Genomic DNA, 20754 nt, shown 5'->3' on the forward strand with positions numbered 1-20754 from the left:
GAGACGGAACGATCCCTACCAGGGAATTTCACAGCCTGGCAGTAGATGACGAGGTCGGACAGCTCCTGGGCGATCTGTCGACTCTCCTTCTTATTCTGGGGAAGGTAGAACTCCTCGCCGAGCTCCATGTCGAACACCTACAGGTGCAGACACACACGGGACATGGAGAGCACTGCTAACATTTCACTATATAAGTGTAAATGTAGTGCTGAATCAGAGGCTGAACCACACTCTGAACCTAACCTAACTGAACCTTTCTTTTTCAGTAATCTGACATAATCAATCTTATAGGAATTTCTTTTAAAGGAAGCAGCACGAAGGGCAACTTTCCTTGAGATTAGGTACATTTATATCTCTACCTTTCCTTTGCTCTGTGTAGTGCTATCAGCTTTCTTCATCCTTTTGGGTATTTCATCAGCAGGTTGCTCTTCTTTCTCGGCCGAACTCTTGCCTTCTGGCTTGTCATCAAGTATATTATCTATACAGAAGAGGACAGGCAAAAAAAACGGGTTTTAGTGACACCTGAGCTTTACACCGAGCTGACTGTACGGCAACAAGCAGCCACCAAAATTAGCGAGCCTTATGCCTGTCAATCAAGAAAGCAAAATCTGTGCTAATGCTTGCAATATGGACTCTGATAATGAAAGTATACTAAATGCACCATCCCAGATTCGTATTTTTCATCGGTCAAAGCAGGCAAGTATATTTAAGGCAGAAACTGGCCTGTCAAAGATCCATAAATAACATTTGTGCACTGGAGCTGCTCCTGATATAGTGTACATTAAATCACCAATAAGACATAGCATGCAAGGGAAGAAGGGAAGAAGAATATTTATCATCTGGGAATCTACTGCTTGAAAAAACAAAAGCAACTTAAATGAGGATTTTTCTTGTTTTCTCAGAGAACAGAGTGGCCGTTAGATTTACCTGTTTCAAGTCATTCTGGCCACTCATTAAAAACTTAATAAAAGCATTTATATCATACTGATGACTGACTGTCCACGCTGACCCGCTTCACAGCTGGGAACAATTAAAAGAAGAATTTTTAGTTTTAGCTGAAACTCGTCACCTCGTAAATCTCTGCTGACTACTCGCACGGTTCAGGAGCACCGAAGCTAAAGCGCACAAAGGCCCCTTCCTACTAATATTTAAAGCGATGTCTCTCAACTGTAAACAGGAGCAACAGCAGGGGAGTTCTTCCCATTCCTCCTACTCATTAATCGCAGCCAAAACCACAACAAACTTGAAAATGCAGACGCTTTTTATCACAGACAACGTGTTCAATTCTTGACATCTTCTTCTTTAGAAAAAGAACAAAAAGAAACAACTGTTTATCAGAAGGAGCTGACACTGAATATTTAAGCTATAGACAGCAGCCAGAGAAGTGAGCTGGACCAGACGGTGACTGGAGGGGAGCCACTACTTATCGGGAGAGGGTGGCAAGTTGGCAGCTTAGTTCAAAAGTGTTTGTATTAGCGGGGCCTGTGCATGTGCCAAATGTGTATGGTGAAATGAAGACGTCAGGCTGGGGCGGGAATTGTTCGCTTGCCAATTTTAACATCCAGCGTCTGAAATTACATAACAGCGGCACTAGGTATTAAGAAGCAAGGTTTAATCAATCTAAAGAGTTCAGATGAGAGAGATGGGTTTGTTTTTGATTTTTAAATTGGTCCATGACCAGTAAGTTCCTGTGACTGAGACGAGCATAGTGGAGGAATTAGGAGCGAGCAGTGTTGGGACTGGGACAGGGTAGTTTCCCCTGGTCTGTTGTTTAGTGCAGGGGCAGCGCAGGGCCTGAGAAACCAGATGGCTTTGTTTTGTTTCCCTGATGAGCCTGCCCAGCCACTGGCGAGGTCATGGACAAATACAGTACGGAGGGATGGAGGAAGGGAGGTGATGCGTTTGTGGGAGAAAGAGACATAATGCTGACCGTATATTGTTTGATCACATATAAAAAATATGTTTTTCTCTTTTTAACATGCTGTCCCGTCCAAGCACTGCATCTATACAACTGAGGAAAAAAATTCTGTGTACTGCAGTAAACAGTATCTAGTCACAGGCTACATATTGATATTGCTTCCAGGGAAACATGGCGTAAGTATGGAGGCAAGCAAGCAAGCAATAAAAACAAGTCTACATCATAACAAACACTCCTGATCACTCACTAATCATCCTTCGTTAGCAATCTACAGCCGATTCAAATAATCAGGTAATCCCTCACAAAACTATGAATTAAAATAACTATAAAGCAGGACCTGAATAGTACCCGAGTGAACAGTGAATATCTGCGCTACAGATGGCTGCCCTTATTTGTCAGTGGTGCCTGAGGCAGAATGTTTTGCCTGATCGCTCAGGCTGACACTACTACCACATTATTCTTCCTCGTTTCTGTCAAACAATTCTTTGATATCAAATGGACTGGATGGAGTATTTCTTTTCCTGGGTTCCAGATATTATGTAACAGTGAAATTTTGAAATGCTTGTTACCATGGAAGATGGTTACACTACAGCACTATCTGAAGAAAGCTAGCAGCTACAACAGGAATGCAGGAAAATATAGGAGTACGTCCAAAGCAGCGATGCAGCACAGCAGCGCATGTTTCATACCAATGCTTTCCAACCCTTGTGTCTAGTTATTCGGCCGCAATAGACGAGATCAGCAGCTAAAGTGCAGTGCAAAAGTGTCGAGCCACCCATCATTTCTTTATATTTTGCCAGGGGGAAAAAGGGTGATTTTTTTAAACATGCAAATAGAAATAGAAATACGCTATATTGGTCGGAGGGCCCAGTGGTGCCAGTGTCCGGCAGCCTCGCCTCTGTCAATGCGCCCCAGGGTGGCTGTGGCTACAATGTAGCTTGCCATCACCAGTGTGTGAATGTGTGCGTGAATGGGTGGATGACTGGATGTGTAAAGTGCTTTGGAGTCCTTAGGGACTAGTAAAGCGCTATATAAATACAGGCCATTTACCATTTATATAAGACACAAATGTAGTTTGTACAGTTCTAATAAACTTGAAAGTTAGAGGTAGTCATACCAAATACTAAGTACTTTTCAGGAATAGTTCTCCAGGCTTCTTGAAGGACATTCAAAGCTTTTCTTTGGTGTTTCTGCCTTTTGTTATGTTCTTTGTCAAAATGATACCACACTGCTCCCACACATGTTGAGGTGTAAACTCTGGGGAGACCAATCCATGACTGTTGGTGTTCCACGGTGTGTTTTTCTATCTAGGCCTGCTTTTACTGCACAGGCAGTGTGTTTGGGATCATTATCATGCTAAAAAATGAAGTCGCTGCCGATCAGACACTCAAGATGAAATTACATGGTGGATCAGAATCTGACAATATTTTTCTGTGTTCATAATTTCATCCAGTTTTGGAAGATCCTGAGAACTATTGCTCAAGATTACTTTAACAAATTAAAAGAAGCAAAATATTTTTTAAAAAGAGGGGTCGCTGAAGACTTTTGCACAGTGCTGTAAATTTGCACCAACAATCATAACATTGTCTTAAAACCCAACTGAATATAGTATGTTATGTAGCAATTGGTAAACAGTAATAAGGGAAATTTCAGTGGTTAATTTTTGAAGAACAGCATGAATCTGTAAAAGAAAAGGAAAAAAAGCAGAAGGAAATACTTAGAAAGGCACATCATAGGTGCGCATTTACCTTCAAGACCATACGAGGCAGTAGAGGCAGCGAGGCCATCAGCTAAGTGGAAAACAAGCAAGATAAAATAGGAAGGGTGAGGGAGTAAGAACAGGGTGTCAAAATAAAACGAGAATTAAGTGTTAAAAAGAAGAGAAACAGAAAAACCTAGTGAACAGAAACCGATTTAAAGCTTACAACACAAGAATCTATGAGTAAGTCGTGCACTAGTTAAGTCTGAAAGGATGTAGAAATCTGATAAGTCGCACACTTCAGTTGAATTCTAGACGTTTCCGATCACACACCACAATGCGGGTTTCATTACCATCTGATAGAGACTCATAATCATAATCATAGTCGTCTTCTTCTTCTTCCTCTTCCTCATTGGCATGATTGTTGGGTGAAGTCACTCCTGGAGACCCATTGCTTGCTTGGGCTTGCATGTGGGCGAGCTGGTGAGCCTGGGAAAGGGGTTAAAATAAAAATACTAATAAAAAAAATAGAAAATTCTACTTTGAAAGCATATATATAAGTGCCTATGCACACAGCATCTATACTGTAGATATAAGCATTTTTCTTGCTTGAAAGTTATGATGGGGTGAACCTTTTAGCACAGCTCCATCCATTATTGATGTTTGACTGCACTCTAATGACAAACAATGATAGATGTTTAAGGCTCTGGAGCTACCTGGAAGGTTCTTATATTATTTATGAAATTTGAACAAGTTTTGCTGACACAAATGTGTGAGGAAGATGCGTTTCTTCTTCACCTTCTGCTTGAGTATGTCCACCGGTGCCTGATGGGCTTTGAGTTTCTTGTTCTTGAGCAGTATCCTCCCTCGAAGCTGCAGCGGCGATGGTAAATGAGGGTCATCGTTGAAGTCGCTTTCGAAAAGGAAGCGCGTCACAAGGCGTTCGCCGAACACAGTCTAGTTTAAAAACAGAAAAAATTAACAAAAACCACACCATCAGGAAAGTCAAGTCGAGTGCTAAGAAAAGTATCAAGTGAAAGGATGGAATTCAGAGGCTGCGGAAGAATCTTCCAAATACAAATAAAGTAATTTTATCCATGCAAAACAACATTACAAATAAACAAAACCATGGTGATGTTAGCTGGCCTGAGGCACAGAGCTGTCTGCAGATAAAAGAATTTCCTTTATCAAGCTACTCAGAAGTCAGTCTCCAAGGAGGATGAAACGCTCGGAAGTTTTGCGAGATGAAAGCACAATGATATTCCACGATATAGCTGTCGTGCCAAGATATCTGTGGGCTTCATAATTTAGAAAAAAAAAGACGAAGAAGAAGAAGATGAAAGGGTCATTTGCGCCCTGAAGTTCATAAAAGCAAGCGTCTGGACGTTGGCCAGTTTGAATGCCCAGAACAGCTGGAAAAAAAAACAAGGGTCAAGGAAATCAAATGAGTGGAGTCGCACAACAAACAAGCCTACTTGAAAGGGAACGTTATTCCCTAAATATAAAGGATAGAATAGCTGAACAAGGAGCATGGCTGCCAAACTAAGGATTTTAGTTCCTTTTATTTTATTATTGTTTATTTTTCCCTCTGCCACAAATTAGTGTCGCTCTGAGATTTAAACAAAGACAGACGAAGCTTCTAATTGGGTGAATTTATAAGTTACCTCACAGTCACGCTATGAGATGTCCAATCCAATTGAAAAGAAGTTTTTGTTTTTTACTGCTCAGTGGCATTCTCATCTGTCTCGCTTACTAATCAGTAACTGCAAAATTAAATTAAAGACACACAAGAAACACAGTAACTCTAAGGACAGAGACAGGACTAGGCTGCCTTCATACCTTGAAGATTTCAGCCATCTTTCGTTGCTGAGGAAGGGAGCAGTGGTTCTCTATGGACAGGATGACGGGCATATCAGAATTGACAAACGCAGACCGGTTAATTGCTTCCACCACATCCTGAAGGACCACGGGAGAGAAGATGAAAAGGAAGAAATTGTCGATAAAAGCACTGCAAGTCAAATATGTAACAATAAAACTCAAACAGCTTTGGGTAACAGCTTCAAATTAGATGCAGCTGTAGGCCCCAAATCAGATTACATAAAATAAATAACGCTGACACAATTCGTTTGACTTTCTGGGATTCCTCTCTGGATCCGTCACCCCTGAGTCTATCATAAGAGAGCACTTGTGTTTAAAGATACAGATTTTGTTCTAGAGGCTTCCACCGAGTCAATGGGATGAGGTATGGAAGCAGAGAGCCAGCGACTGATGCCCCAACAATCTATTTCCCCTTTATGAATTAAATTATTCATGTGCATTTCAAACCTTAAAGGGTATCTTAGTGGTGAGTGTGTGGCCGTGGTAAATAACAGGCATGCCATCGTCTCCGTCCCAGCAGTCCAACTCGACGCTCCTACAGCCTTGCAGGAGCACCTAAGCAAACGAGACGTTCACAAGTAAGCGGCAGTTTTCAACAAACCGCACAATCTCAGCGGGCTTGGTTAAAAAACGATCCGGCTTACGTGGCTGTAGAGCTCAACAGAGGACTCTCCTTTGAGCTGGTGCCCAGTCAGATAGGTGTTATGAGAAGACTCGATGTAGTAGTAAGACAGAGGGTATTGCAGCTCCTCTGGATTCATCTGAGATTCCTCATTACGTGAAGCAAAGTTGTCCTTGTCCATCAGGAACCTGATGTAAAGAGAAAGATGCCAACAACATGCAATGAAGCATGTTAAAGAAAGAAAATAAAAATAAAATATAAAAGCAAAATGCATCACTGAGGCTGTATCAGCGATACACAAACTCATTATGGTGTAAATAAATGTTTAAAGTCCAAAAGGGAGTCGGTAGAAGTTTAGCACTTATCAAGAGCTACCCCCTCAGGCTTCCTACAACAGTGACAACTTTTATGTTGTGCTCTATACATTTACATTTTCATGCACTTTGAAGTATAATGATCTATGATAACTCCTATTTTTCTATACCTTGCAAAACCTTCAAATGACATCCACCCCATTTGTCTCATGCTTGATGAAGGCTCAAATTTCTGCAAGAGAAAAAATTGGTGAGTTCCTTTTCCCTTCTTTTTCTTCCTTCATCTTTCCCCCTAACCATGAAGATGATTTGAGAATGTGAATTTAAGAATCCAGACTTTACTTGTATAATACTGAGAATCTCATCGTAGCTCAGGTTCTCTCTCTGACAGTTGACTAAAAAGTCATTGAGCTGAGGGATAGCCAGTCCCAAGACGCCTAATGACGCGTTCTCCACCCCCGTCCCGTTGGTCACAATGCTGGCTGCTGCGATGGCATCTGAAATCTGCTTCTGGTTGTCGGACATCTGCTGCCTGGTCCGGATAAACAGGCCGAGATCCGACCCGTTACGAGTTAGCAAATCTACAGAGGAGAGGGAGAGATTTAGAGTAAAAGAGAAAGAGGTGTGTATGTTTTTGACTTCTGTAACTTCTCTTTGATCTTTTACCAAGGTCTGGCTGCAGTCCTGTGTCTTTGTCATCTATCCTGAGGTTGGTGTAAACAGGACATGATTCTGGGCTTGAGCGACTGCAGGGGACAGCAAAGGTGTCAAACAGCTCCTTCAGGTCCTTCCTGCTTCGGATACTGTTGAAAAACAAATTACAGAGTGGAGTCCAGTTTTAGCAGCACATCATGTCCCCATGCCCCTAGTATATTAAATTAAATTATTATATAAAGGGTTTTTTATAAATATACCGTCACAATGGAAGATTCTCAAATCATGAGTTTCAAATAGTAAGTGTAGACGCAAGCAATCCCTGTGAGCCAAAAGCTCTGGCTTATCTGTATAATGTCAATAAGTGTGGATATCCCTAATATGGTCAGGGGAGAGAAGCTTGTGTCAGACAGAAGATGAACTTGGGAGTTGCTCCAAGAGTAAGATATAAGGATTAATTCAAATTGTGAATCATGCAAAGCTACTCTAGAGTCTAGGGGAAAAAATATGTAAATCAGAACAATAGCTCTTCTTTAATTTTCAGCTTTGCAGCCATGCCACTTGAACTGGGGAGGAGGCGGCCACCCAATCAGAAATACATTTATTTGCCTCTAAATTTCTTTTACAAGAGAGAGTTTGAAGAGTTGCCCAAGAGGGCAGCAGATGAGAGGACACTCTGCAATCTAAGAAATGCAGAGGGGCTAAAATTAAAACAATCCTTTGCTTGTCTGGGCGAAAGATGTATGTCCATCCATTTGACTGGGGAAGAATTCATGCAAGCTAAATATTATGAAGAATGCTTGGAAAATGCCCTTGGCACGATAACCTTGAGAGGTATTTTTTATTGCATATGTTTTATCACTGTCTTTAGCTACTATTGATAAGAACAGTAGTTATATAACAAGAGGGCCTGAGCTCCAAAAGCACTGCACAGGGCATGTGCAGTATGTGATATGACATACAGCATATGTGAACAATGAGTCATTACACTTAGCTGGAAAAATGCATTTTTAAATAAAACAGAAGTTATATTTAAATAGTCAGAACTTGAACTGAATGAAGCCAGCACGGCCGACATCTCTTCCTCTGCTTTGGAAACATGTAAGAAATGTATGAAACACAAGATCAGATCATTTACCTGAATGATTTGAAAAGCTCGACAAACTCGATGAAGCTCATTGTGCTGTCAGAAATCATGAGATTCTGAAAGCCTTTGAAACAGCCTTTACCCCGGCCGTGCCACGATCTGCTGCTCCATGCCCTGCAGGCCCCAAAGAAAAGGAAACATATATTCGCTGGGATGGAAAAAATAAAGTGTTAGACGTCAGTGGGGTCAAACGTGCCCCGCTACAGTCATTTTTCACATACCCTGGCTGGGATTTAGCATTTCCCGAAAGGATTGGAGAAGACTGCGGACGGGTCGGGTTGGACCCTGCCATGCTGGAGGAAGAGGAGGAGGAAGAGGAAGAGGATAGCAATCCGGGGCTTTTACTGGATGTGAGGGAGAGTGATCCGGGGATGCTGTCTTCTGTGGAGCCAAAGAGTGTTGAGTGTGAATAAAGATCGGTCACACAGACAGAAAATTATAAGATCTGAAGCATTTGGTTGGGTTTCTAGAAAACACCAATTAAACTGATCTGGCCTTGTAACTTCTACATGTTACCATGAGTGAGGTAACATCACCTGGATCTTCTTGGTCGATGCTGTCAGACTCTGGACCGTTTCGATACAGTCCTTCTTTACAGCTCCGTGTTTTCCTGGAAACCATCTCGTCATCGGTTGCATCCCCACTGTCTCCCTGTTAAAGGTGTGAGGAAAAAAAGACCGATGTCAAAAATGAGTCTGTGAAAAACCTAAAACCTAAAGTTAGCATCCATGACTACAGCAAAAGGTCAAATTACTGACCCTGACAAGAACCTTCTTCTTCTTCTTGGCTTTCTCATTCGACAGGGGGTTGTTCTTCTGGGCTCCAACCTTGTCTCCACCACCCGTACCCATATTCCACCTCCGACCCCCAAAAAGCTCAATGGCGTGGGCTAGTGTAGGGCCTTCATACCTGCCGTCCTCCTAGAATAGATGAATACAAATGTTACTGTTAATTAAACACACACCACTTCTTTTCATCCATCCAACTCCTCCATCCTTCTTTGTGTGCTGAACATTTTTACAGGCTTATAAAATACAGTCAGTGTCAATAATAATCATTAAAAAATTGATGGGAGAGAGACATGTACTTTTAGAGTTTTACCTGATACAAACTGACATACTGCTTCCTCAGCCACTGCAACCTTTGGTCAGGAAACTTCTTTAATTTCCTGGTTGCATTCACCAACTCCGACAGGCCCTTGTAGAGCATTTGTGCCGTGTGATTGGGGGCCACAAAGTGCAGAAGTCTAATGGCATCAGTCAGGAGATTAGTTAGTTTTAAGTAAAATGAAAATGTTTTAGCAGTGTAACAGTAACTCTATATAAAAGTGCATTTGAATCCTAATAGATTATAAAAAGGCACCAACCTATTGTCTGTGGTACTCAGACCATACAGAAGGCTGAGGCCATTCTCCTCCACTGTCATCTGACTCAGCTTGTTTTGCAAACATACAGCATGAACATCGACACCCTGATGGCCCAGAAACACTGCCTGCACATTCAAATAAACACAAAGTTATGAACTTGAAAGCTAATCTGGGTTTTTAAAATCTACAAAACCAAAAAAATATTTCTTTTTATGACAAACCTTCACTATTCCCAGGTCCAGCAGGCCTTCTGCTAGCCCAGCCACTACAGGCTGCCCCAATCCCAGTGGTTGCTCTGCAGGGGAAGGGCCTCCGCTTTGAGGTTTACCTGCCGTAAATCAACATATTTATGACTGTTTGAGCTGCTGTAACGGCAAACGGAAATTGAAGAGCCCTTGCATGAATGCACAAATTTACAAGCAGTTTAAACTGAGGCTTTTATTCTGTAGATAAACACGTAAAGCACATTTAAAATAAAAAAATATACTTTTTTTTATAATGCCCTTTAAATCTGTTTAAAGAGAAACAACGAGAGAGGAAATTGGTCTCGTCTGTTTGAGGTATAAACATGCTAAAAAAGTTCTGAGAAAAGGAAGGTTTGATGCAGTGATTTCAGCATATCAAGCCTCCCACACCCCCTTACACTGGTAAACTGGAATCCTATATGAATATGACTCATGAAGAACGAGGTTGCTGAATAACTCAGTAGAAGATAAGGTCAAATTTCTTAATACTAAACTCTTGCAATTTACCCCAAGTGAGTGTTGTATTATCAGGCTGTAGACGTAGCAGACAGCGAGCACTGCCATGGCCGTCCTGGTCGTAATGAATGACCGTAGCGCCCTGCAGCAGAAACTGGTAAATTTCTGGTTGTAGTGACAGCACATACCTGGAAAAAAAACAAGAGTTTGTCGCACGTCTGCTGAGGCACCAACAGCTGGATGTGTTTGCATGTGTGCTTGAGCCTCTTACCAGGGAATGAGCTCCGTGCCATGGCTAAAAGCTCTGTGCGTCTCCTCGGTCCCCTGAAACTCCACTTCTTTCACCACCGGCTCGGTAGACAAGTCACCATCTGAATCCGACAAGTCTCCGACCGAGAATCTGAAGACAGACAGGGGTTAGATGGGTTTGGAAAGAAAGTTTAAGAGCCAAAGATTTTTGCGTCTTTTAAAGTTTTTGCATGCTGATTTCCGAGGCGATTTTCCAAATGCACATCTCAGTATTCATAGGACTCATTTTATTTTTAAAAAGCAATTCAATCAGACATAAGAAATGACCTGCATCTCAACTAAGAAGAACCAAACAGAAACTGAACCTATCCTGCAAGCATTGGCTTGATCAAGCAAAAAAAAAAAGAAGAAAAAAGTACCATGCATTAGTCACTGCTCATGCTTCTAATTAAACCGTAATCTGAAACATACTGATGATAGCAAGCATTGTTCAAATTCCAGTAACTTATACTGTGAAACAACTTACAAAACATGTTTTTTTTCTGGAGTCGTCTTAAATGAAAGGGAACTAGAAGGGGAGCAGGAAACAAAGAACGAAGAGAGGATGTGAGACGAAAAAAAGAACGCATAAAGAGTTTTCAATAGTTTTTGAGGTCTTTTTTTTAAGTGGGTGCTGGTGGGAAAAAGATCCAGAACACAGAAGAAAGGTGATTTTTTTGAAACTGTAGTCTATGTTTAAGAAAGATACACACTATGAAGCTATGAACTCCAAATTCTGTGCTAACATCGAATAATTTGTCTGAATCTGAGAAAACAGTTTACAAACACATAAAATGGTCCAGGTTTCCTGACTGCAAACATAACAGATCACAGCTGGAATTAAATGACTTTCTACGTCCTCTAAATTCCAGCCTTTGTTATTAGCTACCTGCCACCAGAATGCTGACAACAACCAGAACTCTGTTCCTTCCTGTCCTGACAGGAAACTAACCTGTTATCTATTTTTTTTAAACTCTGCCCCACACAGATTTCATGTCAACATCACTTCATCTCAGTAACAATCTGCAAATGTGTTCCTTCACAAACCCGTTATCTCGCGCTGGTGTTTATGAAAGAAAACTGCGCACTAATACAAAATAAGACTTTGGTGAACATCCAGCCTACTTGGCACTTGAGGATATCCCCTACATTTAAAATAGCTGTGCATTAATCATTAAAGCTTAGTGGCTTTGTTAAATGTTAAACTTTTGTCTATCGCTACATTGCAGTGCCTTGTTTGCTTCAACAGAGGCTGTTGTAGCTGCACATTTGTAAGCAAGCTAATGAATGCACTGCATCTATTGTGATTTTGCTCAGAACTGCGCTACCAGCAAAGCCAAGCCCTCACAGCATGGCAGTATTCGCAGTTCTGATATAAATCTGTATATAACATTCTTCTGCTGTGTCCATGAGTCATTGTCTGTGAATGACCAGCAAAATAAAGAATCCAATTTTGGAAACAGACCTTTGATAGAAAGGGTCACAGTGCTAAACAATACAATCTTCAGGCTGCCATAATAGAGGGACAAAAACGTAACCAAAAATGTAAAATAACACAATGGTAAAGTGAGAGCATGAGTATTACTAACTTTTGTGCAACGTGAGAGCAGGAAGTCAAAATAAAAGTCAAAAAGAAAAAGAAAGAACAGCAAAATGTTGCTTTTTTTGTATTAAATCAACACATCAGCATGATGAAGCAGAGTTCATCGGCAGTTGACAAATAGTAAAAATAAAAGCCAGTCAAGTGATTCATGACGTCCTTGGGTCTTAGTGAATTTGATCGCATGCTATGTACCATTTAATACTTTCTCCTGTATGCCTTAAACTACTTACATGAACATCCCTTACACTGCGTTAAAATACACACTATCCGTCAACTGGAAAGAATCAAGACCCGGTCACGGTAAACAGATGCTATTCTGGGATATTCTTTAACAAGACACCTCATTTTTCTAGGGTCTCATACCTGACACTGCACGCTGAAATATCTCACAACAAAAGCTTGGATGGCACACTAAAAAAAAAAAAAAAGGGGGGGGGGGGGGGGGGGGAGAAGAAACTGAACTAACTGATTGTGGCTGCGGTCTTTGAAGGAGTTGTTTCTGGATGCGGGGGACGGGCCAGTAGAAGACGGACTGGTGGACGCGTCATCAGGATCTTCTGCCTCTAAACTCCGGTTGCAAGATCTAAGGAGCAGGAACAGTCGAGTCAAACAGACGGATAAAGTAAAGAACAGGAGAGACGACTGTGTCAAACACCATCGCTTTAGTCATTAAGCATGCACATACCTGATAATCTGAAGGATGTTGCTCACAGTAGCTTCCTTCTCTGGCACATGGAGCCCATCTGGGCCAGATCGAGACAAGTAATTGCGCTGGCCGCTGTAATCGGACACAAACTGGAGGCAGAAACAGCAGTGCAAGATGGATTATACTAACAGGATATCAAATATGTAATGTAGTGTCAGTTTTATCAGATCTGTGTATTTTTGCGAATGACTGCGGGTGTTTTCTGCACCTCTATCGAGTATTCCGTGTTATCAGGAGACGGTTTGAGGCTGATGATGCTTGCTGTGCCATCCAACGCTTCACTTAGCTCCTTTAGAAAAACCCCACAGAATGGCACAACCTACAGTGTATATGTGTAAGAGAAAAAAAAACCCAAAAATAAAAATTACAGTGCAGCCAAGGTCAGTGAGTTAGAGGATCAAATGTCATTGGGGTAAACATAGGCCCACCTTGCATCCTGGGATATTAAGAGCTCTGGTCACAACCTTCTTGTACTCAGAGGAGGACTCATGCTGAGCCATGGCATCCTTTAAACCTCTCATGGTCTCGATGTCTGACTGGTCCATAAACTGCCACATCTTCAGCACCTTACGAGATCTGAAGGGCGAAAAAAATGAAACAGAACAGAACACATTGATATTTTTGTGTGAGAACAGTGCAGATAATAAATTGCCTGTATATTCAGTAGGTGGGTGTATTTGAGTTGCGTCATTGTGTTTCTTAAAACCTGAGTCCAGCCAGGAACTCCATGACACCATTGTAGTTTCCCATGTTCCAACAGCATTTAGCGACATGGACCAGATATGAGAAAACTTCTCTTTTCTCCTCCATGGACCCTGCAGTCAGGACCAGCCACGTCACCCACGAACTCACCTGCGTGTTCAGAATTTCGCATTTCAGTATTGCCAACTGTTACAATCGTAATCAAGCACCAACAACAGCTGCACTTTATTGCGCTCTTATCTTACTTACAAAGTAAGCTGACACATAAACTGCAGAAAACCTCCCTAGTAACTCACAGCACCATCTTTGTCTGGTTATTCATCACCTTTTCCCTTGGAGTGAATAACATTTTGGCTTTAAAGAAACATTAAGTTCCAACATTGAAAATACCCAATATGGGGCTGTTTTTTTTTTATTATTATTATTGGTTTAAATGGTAAATGGTAAATGGCCTGTATTTATATAGCGCTTTACTAGTCCCTAAGGACCCCAAAGCGCTTTACATATCCAGTCATCCACCCATTCACACACACATTCACACACTGGTGATGGCAGCTACATTGTAGCCACAGCCACCCTGGGGCGCACTGACAGAGGCGAGGCTGCCGGACACTGGCGCCACCGGGCCCTCTGACCACCACCAGTAGGTTTAACTTGCACTTTATTGCCTTTTGAATGCATTACAAGCAGAAAGAGTTTGAAACATTTGCATTTTTAAAAATATGTATAAACCTCATAGGAAGTGGAAAATAAACAGGTTATTTTCTACTCTATTTTCTACTATATACAATTTGTCTGTAACTTATACGCCCCTAATGTTTTGGAATTATTATTGGAAAGGCTTGTAATGCCTCCATAGTTGGTGTGATTACAGCTGGAGACACATATTCCCACTGGCGTTGGGTAAAGGAGGGCATGTGGCATAAAACTCCACCAATTCAAATATATTAAAGGACCTGTTTTGGTGACCCCTTGTAGCAGGGGAGCGGCCGGAAGTATATATTAGAAATGCTGTTACTGTACTAGCACAATATTTCTTAGTGGAATATCCATATAACAGGTGACATCATACTAAATCCCTGGATAACTTTTTAAGTGTGCTGGTGTGCTGTTACAAGGCTGGTATTAGGTATGATAAAACATGGGGGACACGGGACGACATCCAAAGGCACCTAAAATTCTTGAAAGTGTACGGTCATGTCTGCGCTCATGAATTCTGCTCTAGCAGATCATTACATGGAGAAACCTTTGGAATGCAAGCATGCTGATCCACACAGGTATGCACACATGGGTATTCACAGACGCGGACTAAAGCTTTCTTGGCTGCTGCCTCAAAGCACACTGTGCGCTGTCTATCTTGCGTGCTGCACAATATCGTTTATTACTTAGTAAATACTGATATCTATGACTAGCTAGTTTATTGTGATGGTGCTTTGTTTTCTCTATTATTATGTTGCTCTTTGTTGTTTGCTGTCTCCTCTGTTTGTTTTTGTTTGTTTGTTTGTTTGTTTTTTTTTCTCCATACAGGTGACCCAGGAGTTTGTTTTTTTTTCTCTCTCTTCCCCCCCCTTCTCACCGTCTCTTCTCCCCTTTGGTTTTCTTTCTTTCTCTCCCCCTCTCTCTCTCATTCATTCCCCCTGTCCTATTTATTAAAAAAAAAAAAAAAAAAAAATGACAAAGGATGAACTGAAGCTCTGCCATCACGTAATGTCGCATACTGCTGTTTCTGATGTCATTTAAAAAAAAAAAAAAAAAAAATGAATTCTGCTCTGGAAACTTGTGCCTAATGTGGCAATGTATGCACAGGACTGCACCAGCTAGCCTCACACTTTCACCCCGACACCTCTCCACACATGCACACACATAAAAAAAGAATGAGATCGAATATCTATCAGCTGCGCTGCGTCTCTACACTGACTGACCTCAAGCACAAGCAAAAGACATGACGGCAACATCAGATATGCATCAGGCTCGACCTCTCTGTATGAGCACAGGTACACAACACAGGAAAAGATCAGATTTCAATCTGGCCTGTTTTAACTATCTGGTGTCTTTTTCTCTTTGTATTAGCGCCCCGTGAATGCATTGGCACACAATAAAAACAAAAACGCACTCACACTGAAACTCTTTAATCCACTTGGAGGTGGTAAAAACATCCCCCTGACCCAGAGATCTATTACTGGGTTACGTAAGGATCAGTAAAGCCCACCAACATCTGACCTGACAGGGACTAAATAAAGTCACACACACACACACACACACAGGAACTATTCTTCCTATTGTTTCCATTTCCATACTGCCTGATGAAAAACTGTTAAAATGTTCCAAAAATGTTTCTCATACACTCCCCATACCTGTCCATGAACTATAGCACAAACAAGCGCAGAAATCAGACACATGCATTATTAGATTTTCTTGTCTTTGACACTAAAATTAAAGCCCCCAGCCATAAGGTCATTGGCCCATTGGACACTTTATGTTCCCCAAACCAAACTGAACGAGCCTATCAAGGTTCATCTTCGGAAGACTTACTGCAATTAAATAAACAGCGCTTTTAATAGGCTGATTTTATTAGAGAGTCAGAAATTCCTCTGACATTTGTAATCACTGTCAGCCTGATCAGATACAGGGAATCAGTTACAGAAATTCCCTCCTGGGGCTTTCGAGGTTTACATGTTAACTTTTCAGTGGAGCAGAAGCTCGTTCTGCAATCTACTGTATTTGGTTACCGAAAAACAACACTGCAGCCCTCCAGTCTCTTATCTGCTACTCCCCTGCTCTTTGCGTGCCACGCATGAAAATCTTGTATCATGCACTTTCAGCATTATGACATAATGCGAAGCCATGTCAGCATCGGGGTTTTAGTTACACTCACCATCTAAATCATTCTGTCCATCTGCAAAGTGGTTTTTTGCACTTCCACACATCAAGGGATCGCACTGAGTTGGCATCTTTTCAGGTATTCCAGATAGCAAAAGTGCGTATGCAGTGTTGTGCATGACGACAAGCAGGACAGGATGTGAGGATATATATGTACAAATGTACACAGAGCATATAATGGAACAGGAAAGCAGCAAAGGGTAAATATGAGATGATACAAGAATACAGCAACTTCCCATAGAAGCATGAAAAGGCAGTTTTGAAGAGCATTCTGATAGAATTGCAGACACACACTCACATCCAAATTTGGATCTGGCTATATGATCCCCCCCTCTTTGATCTTTGTCTGTGTGTCCACCTGTCTGTCCTGTTGTCTGTCTGTCGCCATTTGTGCTTGTGGTATTAGTTCATCTGTGAGGGTCAGTTTCTCCTTGATACACGAATTACATAATGGAAAATAACAGAGAACCATTACAAACTCGAGCACACACTGGTCCCGTCAAAGCTAAACACTTTGGAGGCCCAAACTGCTCACAACTCCCTGCTTCCCAATGTTTTTCTCAATCCTGTTTAACTGATTAATGTTTCACTCCCACACATGCCTTAAAAATGAACTCTATCAAAAAAGTCTTGTCTTACAAGTGGGGAAATAAACTTCTTAATTAGTTACCATCTCAAAAACAGTGGATCCAGTCAGTGACATGAAACGTTTGTGAACTATTTATCAGGGAAAATAAAAATAATAGTCAGGTGAATTAACTAGTAATAATTTAACCTTGAAATATATTCCACAGTTCAAAAATGAAAGGTAAAACCCAACCTGACACAATTAAAGGCAGCTGAAGGAGAGATTCAGTGCTGTCAATATGACTCTCGTTCCACTGTGACCATATATGGCAACACTGCACATTTGGAAAACTGTCTTTCGTGCTTCTCCTCTGGCTGACTTAAATGAAAACCAGCTGATGCGAAGAGGCATGCGACCTAAACATGACATAATCATCTCCAATCAATCTCTCTAGCACTTTCTCTTTCGCAGCAGTGGATTTGTGCATTTTCAAAGTCATTCGCCGTGAACGAGGCGAGGCTCGGGGGGTGTAACTTAAGCCGGTGAACATGGTCGTGAGTGAGTTGCGCTCATGATAGGTCCGTATAACTCGCACAGCAAATAAGAGAAAAATTGCCATTTAAATTTTTATGTTACTGCAAGAACTGCATTTCAATGCCACTTAATCATCAAAGGACAACTAACTTATTAACTGAAAAGTGCTCTCTTAAGATGAAAACTATCTCCATATGGTTCCTTTGGCACAACTTCATTAAATGTATCTGCGTAAGATGTGAGAGTCTCCTGAATGCACTACACATGTCTGTGTATATAAAAAGTCGCTCAAGGCTTTTAATTGTTAAGCTACATTTGTGCAGTGTCAGTGCTTCTACCCAGTCTGAAATCCTGCTGTAAACCCTGAGCTGCGGAGAACTAGACAGGCTGTGTAACATCCTTGTGTAACTACATTCACATGTGTGCTAAAAGATTCGTGGAGTGCAGACAAAGTAGACAGAAAGCCCCACCCACCTCGTTGAATCGCGCCACCAGTTCCTCCACGGCGTTACTTCGCTGAGTGGGCGTGGCGGGCGCTGACAGTGAAGCCTTGAGGTTTGGGTGGCGTTTAGTTTGACACTCTGGACTGCCCAGGTCTCGGGTGAGGAAATAGAGGTAGTCCAAAGGGAAGACCTGCAGACAGACAGCACGCTCTCAATCAATGGCTGGGATTGTTGTGTCATTACAGACACTACTTACCACCACCTACTATTCTCCTCATCCAACTTCTTTGCTAAACCTCCCCACAATAAAACACAGCTGTACAATTTCAAATAAAGTGTAAGGATCATATTGACAGCTGTAATTGCACGTTCCTGCCTCTGCTTTCCCCCTCATGTATATTTTATATAAATTCTCTTATACCTGCTGGTAAAGCTGCTGCTCTTGCTCTGTGAGGATGCAGGCGATCTCCTCGGGGAACTGAACAAGGTGGCGCAGCTCTGCCAGCTCCTTACTGATCCCGCTTACACTGGGAGGAAGAGTGCTGCTGCTGGTCATGCTGCTGGCCAGCTGACGCTCTGCGTGCACAGATAAAGACAAGAAAAGATTTAGTCAGGTTATACATCAGCATCTATGCTCAACAATTCTAAGTAAAAGGAAGCCGTCAGAAATGAGAGCAAAGCAGAGACCATGCATGCACGCACCAGTTAAAAGCAGGTATCACAGGAATGAGGGAGAGAGGAGGGATTAACAGTGAAACATTATCTTAACAGATACTTAACTTTCACTATAAAAGTTTAAAAGCCTTGTTTTTATGGCTTTCTTGTGCATGCCCCAAGTCTTATGATCCATCACTGCCAGTAAACTATACACTCTCTATTCCTCCATCCACTGAGAGAAGCTCCACTTCACCCACGGGAAGTAAACACCACTGATCACCTGCCAGATCCTATGTTTGGATTTCAGTTAGGCCCATTAGTCTGTCTGTTTACACATATACGCACACACACACACAAAACCTGTCCTCATCTCTGCTAACAAAGGACTAATGGACAGTTCCTACAATGGCGCAGGAGCTACCAGGTAGACATTCTGTACATTGTTGGGATGGATGCCACATAAACAGAACTTTCTCACTGCAAGAGCTCAGTCAGGAAACACTCTTTGAGAAGTTTCACCTGTGTTCAGCTATAAAACAGTTATTTTAGTCATTGGGAAAACCTAACCTTCCCAAGCCTCCATACTCCTACAAGTGGAGACAAATATCTATAACATTCAGACAAAAGCAAGGAGATGTCACCAATATCTCTATGGTTAAGGATGTTGGGAGGAAGATGTTGGAGTGAAATGTCTGCCACAGAATCAGCTTCATGTGTTGAATTAATGGGAATTAGATTGCCGACAGTAAAACCTCGTGAAATCCAAGGAGACGTACTTGAAATAAAATGAACAGCAGGAGTTAGACAGACTCTCTGGTCATTGTCAACTGTCATACACAGAAACCTTCCAACCCCCTCCCACAGTCACACTGATACAACACCGCGGATGCATACAGAAGCAGACGCACACTTAAAGGTCGTCCTTGGTAACCCTTGAGATGTGCAACAGGTAGGCATGGCAACAGCAGCGGCTGCTCCACAGGAACAAAACTTGCTTATTTACACAGTTTGATTTGTGGATCCGGTCTCACAGCTTGTGTAATGAACTCACGGTGTGTGTGTGTGTGTGTGTGTGTGTGTGTGTGTGTGTGTGTGTGTGTGTGTGTGTGTGTGTGTGTGTGTGTGTGTGTGTGTATTTGTAGGATAAGAAGACGGACACACTAAGCATAGGAGACAAGGAGGAAGGAAGGGAAGCAGGAAGAAAGGATAAATAATTTAACCGATAAAATAAAAAGTAGGGAAGCAGGAAAATATCAGCTGAGGAGGAAAAAAAATACTTTGCATAAGAAATAAAACAGTACGATAGAGGAAACAGAGGGAAAAATTAACAAAGCAAATGAAAGAAGACAGATAGGAAGGAAGGAATCAGTAAAAATAGCTGGAAATTCTATAGTTTACATTGTAGAGCAAGTTGTAGCCATTTATCACAGTTAGAGAGACAGCAGAAACCACTAAATCCTTTAAATGTCCTACGGAGAGACAGAACTGCAAGTTACAGGTCTGAGCACATTTTTCATCGACACTTGTGCATTTAATGAATCACAATAGAAATAATTTGACAGGTGAAAAAGAGAAATGTGGCTTGAAGAGTCTGCTTACATAGATAGATTACGTAGAATAAATATTATCCCATTTTTAACATGCCATTTCACACAAATGCTGTGAAACAAAACCATTTTAACTTGCATAAAAAGATCAGAAACTGAAAAGGCTGAATCGAATAACATAAAGTCGATGCTCTTCTTGTTGCCTTGTACAGATGCGCTAAAATACAGATACTTGTATAAGCTCCATCAGAATGAACTAACTGTAAACATCAGTTCCATTAGGTGACTTTAAAACAGTTAATTTGTGTTAAATAATTAAAATGACAGTGATAGTTTTTCTCATATAGATGATCAATCTCCACAATTCTACCCCAGAAGTGTTATTGCAAGCAAGCCTTGTGAAGTGGAAATTGAGACACCTCCTCAAATTAGCTATATGAATTTCATGACCATGCAGTGTTCTCAATCATTCATTTATTCATCCCTTTAAACAAGACAACACACAGATGGACGAAGCTGTCAGCCAA

General features: G+C 41.5%; 1 protein-coding gene across 5 annotated transcripts in view; it reads right to left on the reverse strand.

The window, feature by feature from the left end:
* Nucleotides 1-20754, reverse strand: part of plce1 (phospholipase C, epsilon 1) — an 84136-nt gene that overhangs the window by 11827 nt on the left and 51555 nt on the right. For 3 of the 5 annotated variants that reach the window (XM_085416437.1, XM_085416439.1, XM_085416440.1), the window contains exons 9-36: nt 18445-18599; nt 18055-18213; nt 13603-13748; nt 13325-13472; nt 13105-13215; nt 12876-12985; nt 12657-12773; nt 11075-11116; nt 10571-10699; nt 10351-10487; nt 9820-9926; nt 9599-9723; nt 9334-9478; nt 8991-9152; nt 8769-8883; nt 8454-8613; nt 8224-8346; nt 7098-7234; nt 6774-7012; nt 6602-6663; nt 6140-6305; nt 5943-6050; nt 5457-5573; nt 4416-4574; nt 3971-4106; nt 3667-3708; nt 360-478; nt 20-137 (exon numbers count right to left, since the gene is read on the reverse strand). In XM_085416437.1, coding sequence (XP_085272563.1) covers nt 20-137; nt 360-478; nt 3667-3708; nt 3971-4106; nt 4416-4574; nt 5457-5573; nt 5943-6050; nt 6140-6305; nt 6602-6663; nt 6774-7012; nt 7098-7234; nt 8224-8346; nt 8454-8613; nt 8769-8883; nt 8991-9152; nt 9334-9478; nt 9599-9723; nt 9820-9926; nt 10351-10487; nt 10571-10699; nt 11075-11116; nt 12657-12773; nt 12876-12985; nt 13105-13215; nt 13325-13472; nt 13603-13748; nt 18055-18213; nt 18445-18599 — 3594 coding nt within the window. The remainder of the gene's footprint in view (nt 1-19; nt 138-359; nt 479-3666; nt 3709-3970; nt 4107-4415; nt 4575-5456; nt 5574-5942; nt 6051-6139; nt 6306-6601; nt 6664-6773; nt 7013-7097; nt 7235-8223; nt 8347-8453; nt 8614-8768; nt 8884-8990; nt 9153-9333; nt 9479-9598; nt 9724-9819; nt 9927-10350; nt 10488-10570; nt 10700-11074; nt 11117-12656; nt 12774-12875; nt 12986-13104; nt 13216-13324; nt 13473-13602; nt 13749-18054; nt 18214-18444; nt 18600-20754) is intronic. The other 2 variants (XM_085416438.1, XM_085416441.1) reach the window with 2 other exon arrangements.

Source organism: Rhamphochromis longiceps, linkage group LG8, assembly GCF_057381845.1.
Source record: "Rhamphochromis longiceps isolate RC_006_pf linkage group LG8, R_longiceps_female_GT1.1, whole genome shotgun sequence".
Lineage (NCBI taxonomy): Eukaryota > Metazoa > Chordata > Actinopteri > Cichliformes > Cichlidae > Rhamphochromis > Rhamphochromis longiceps.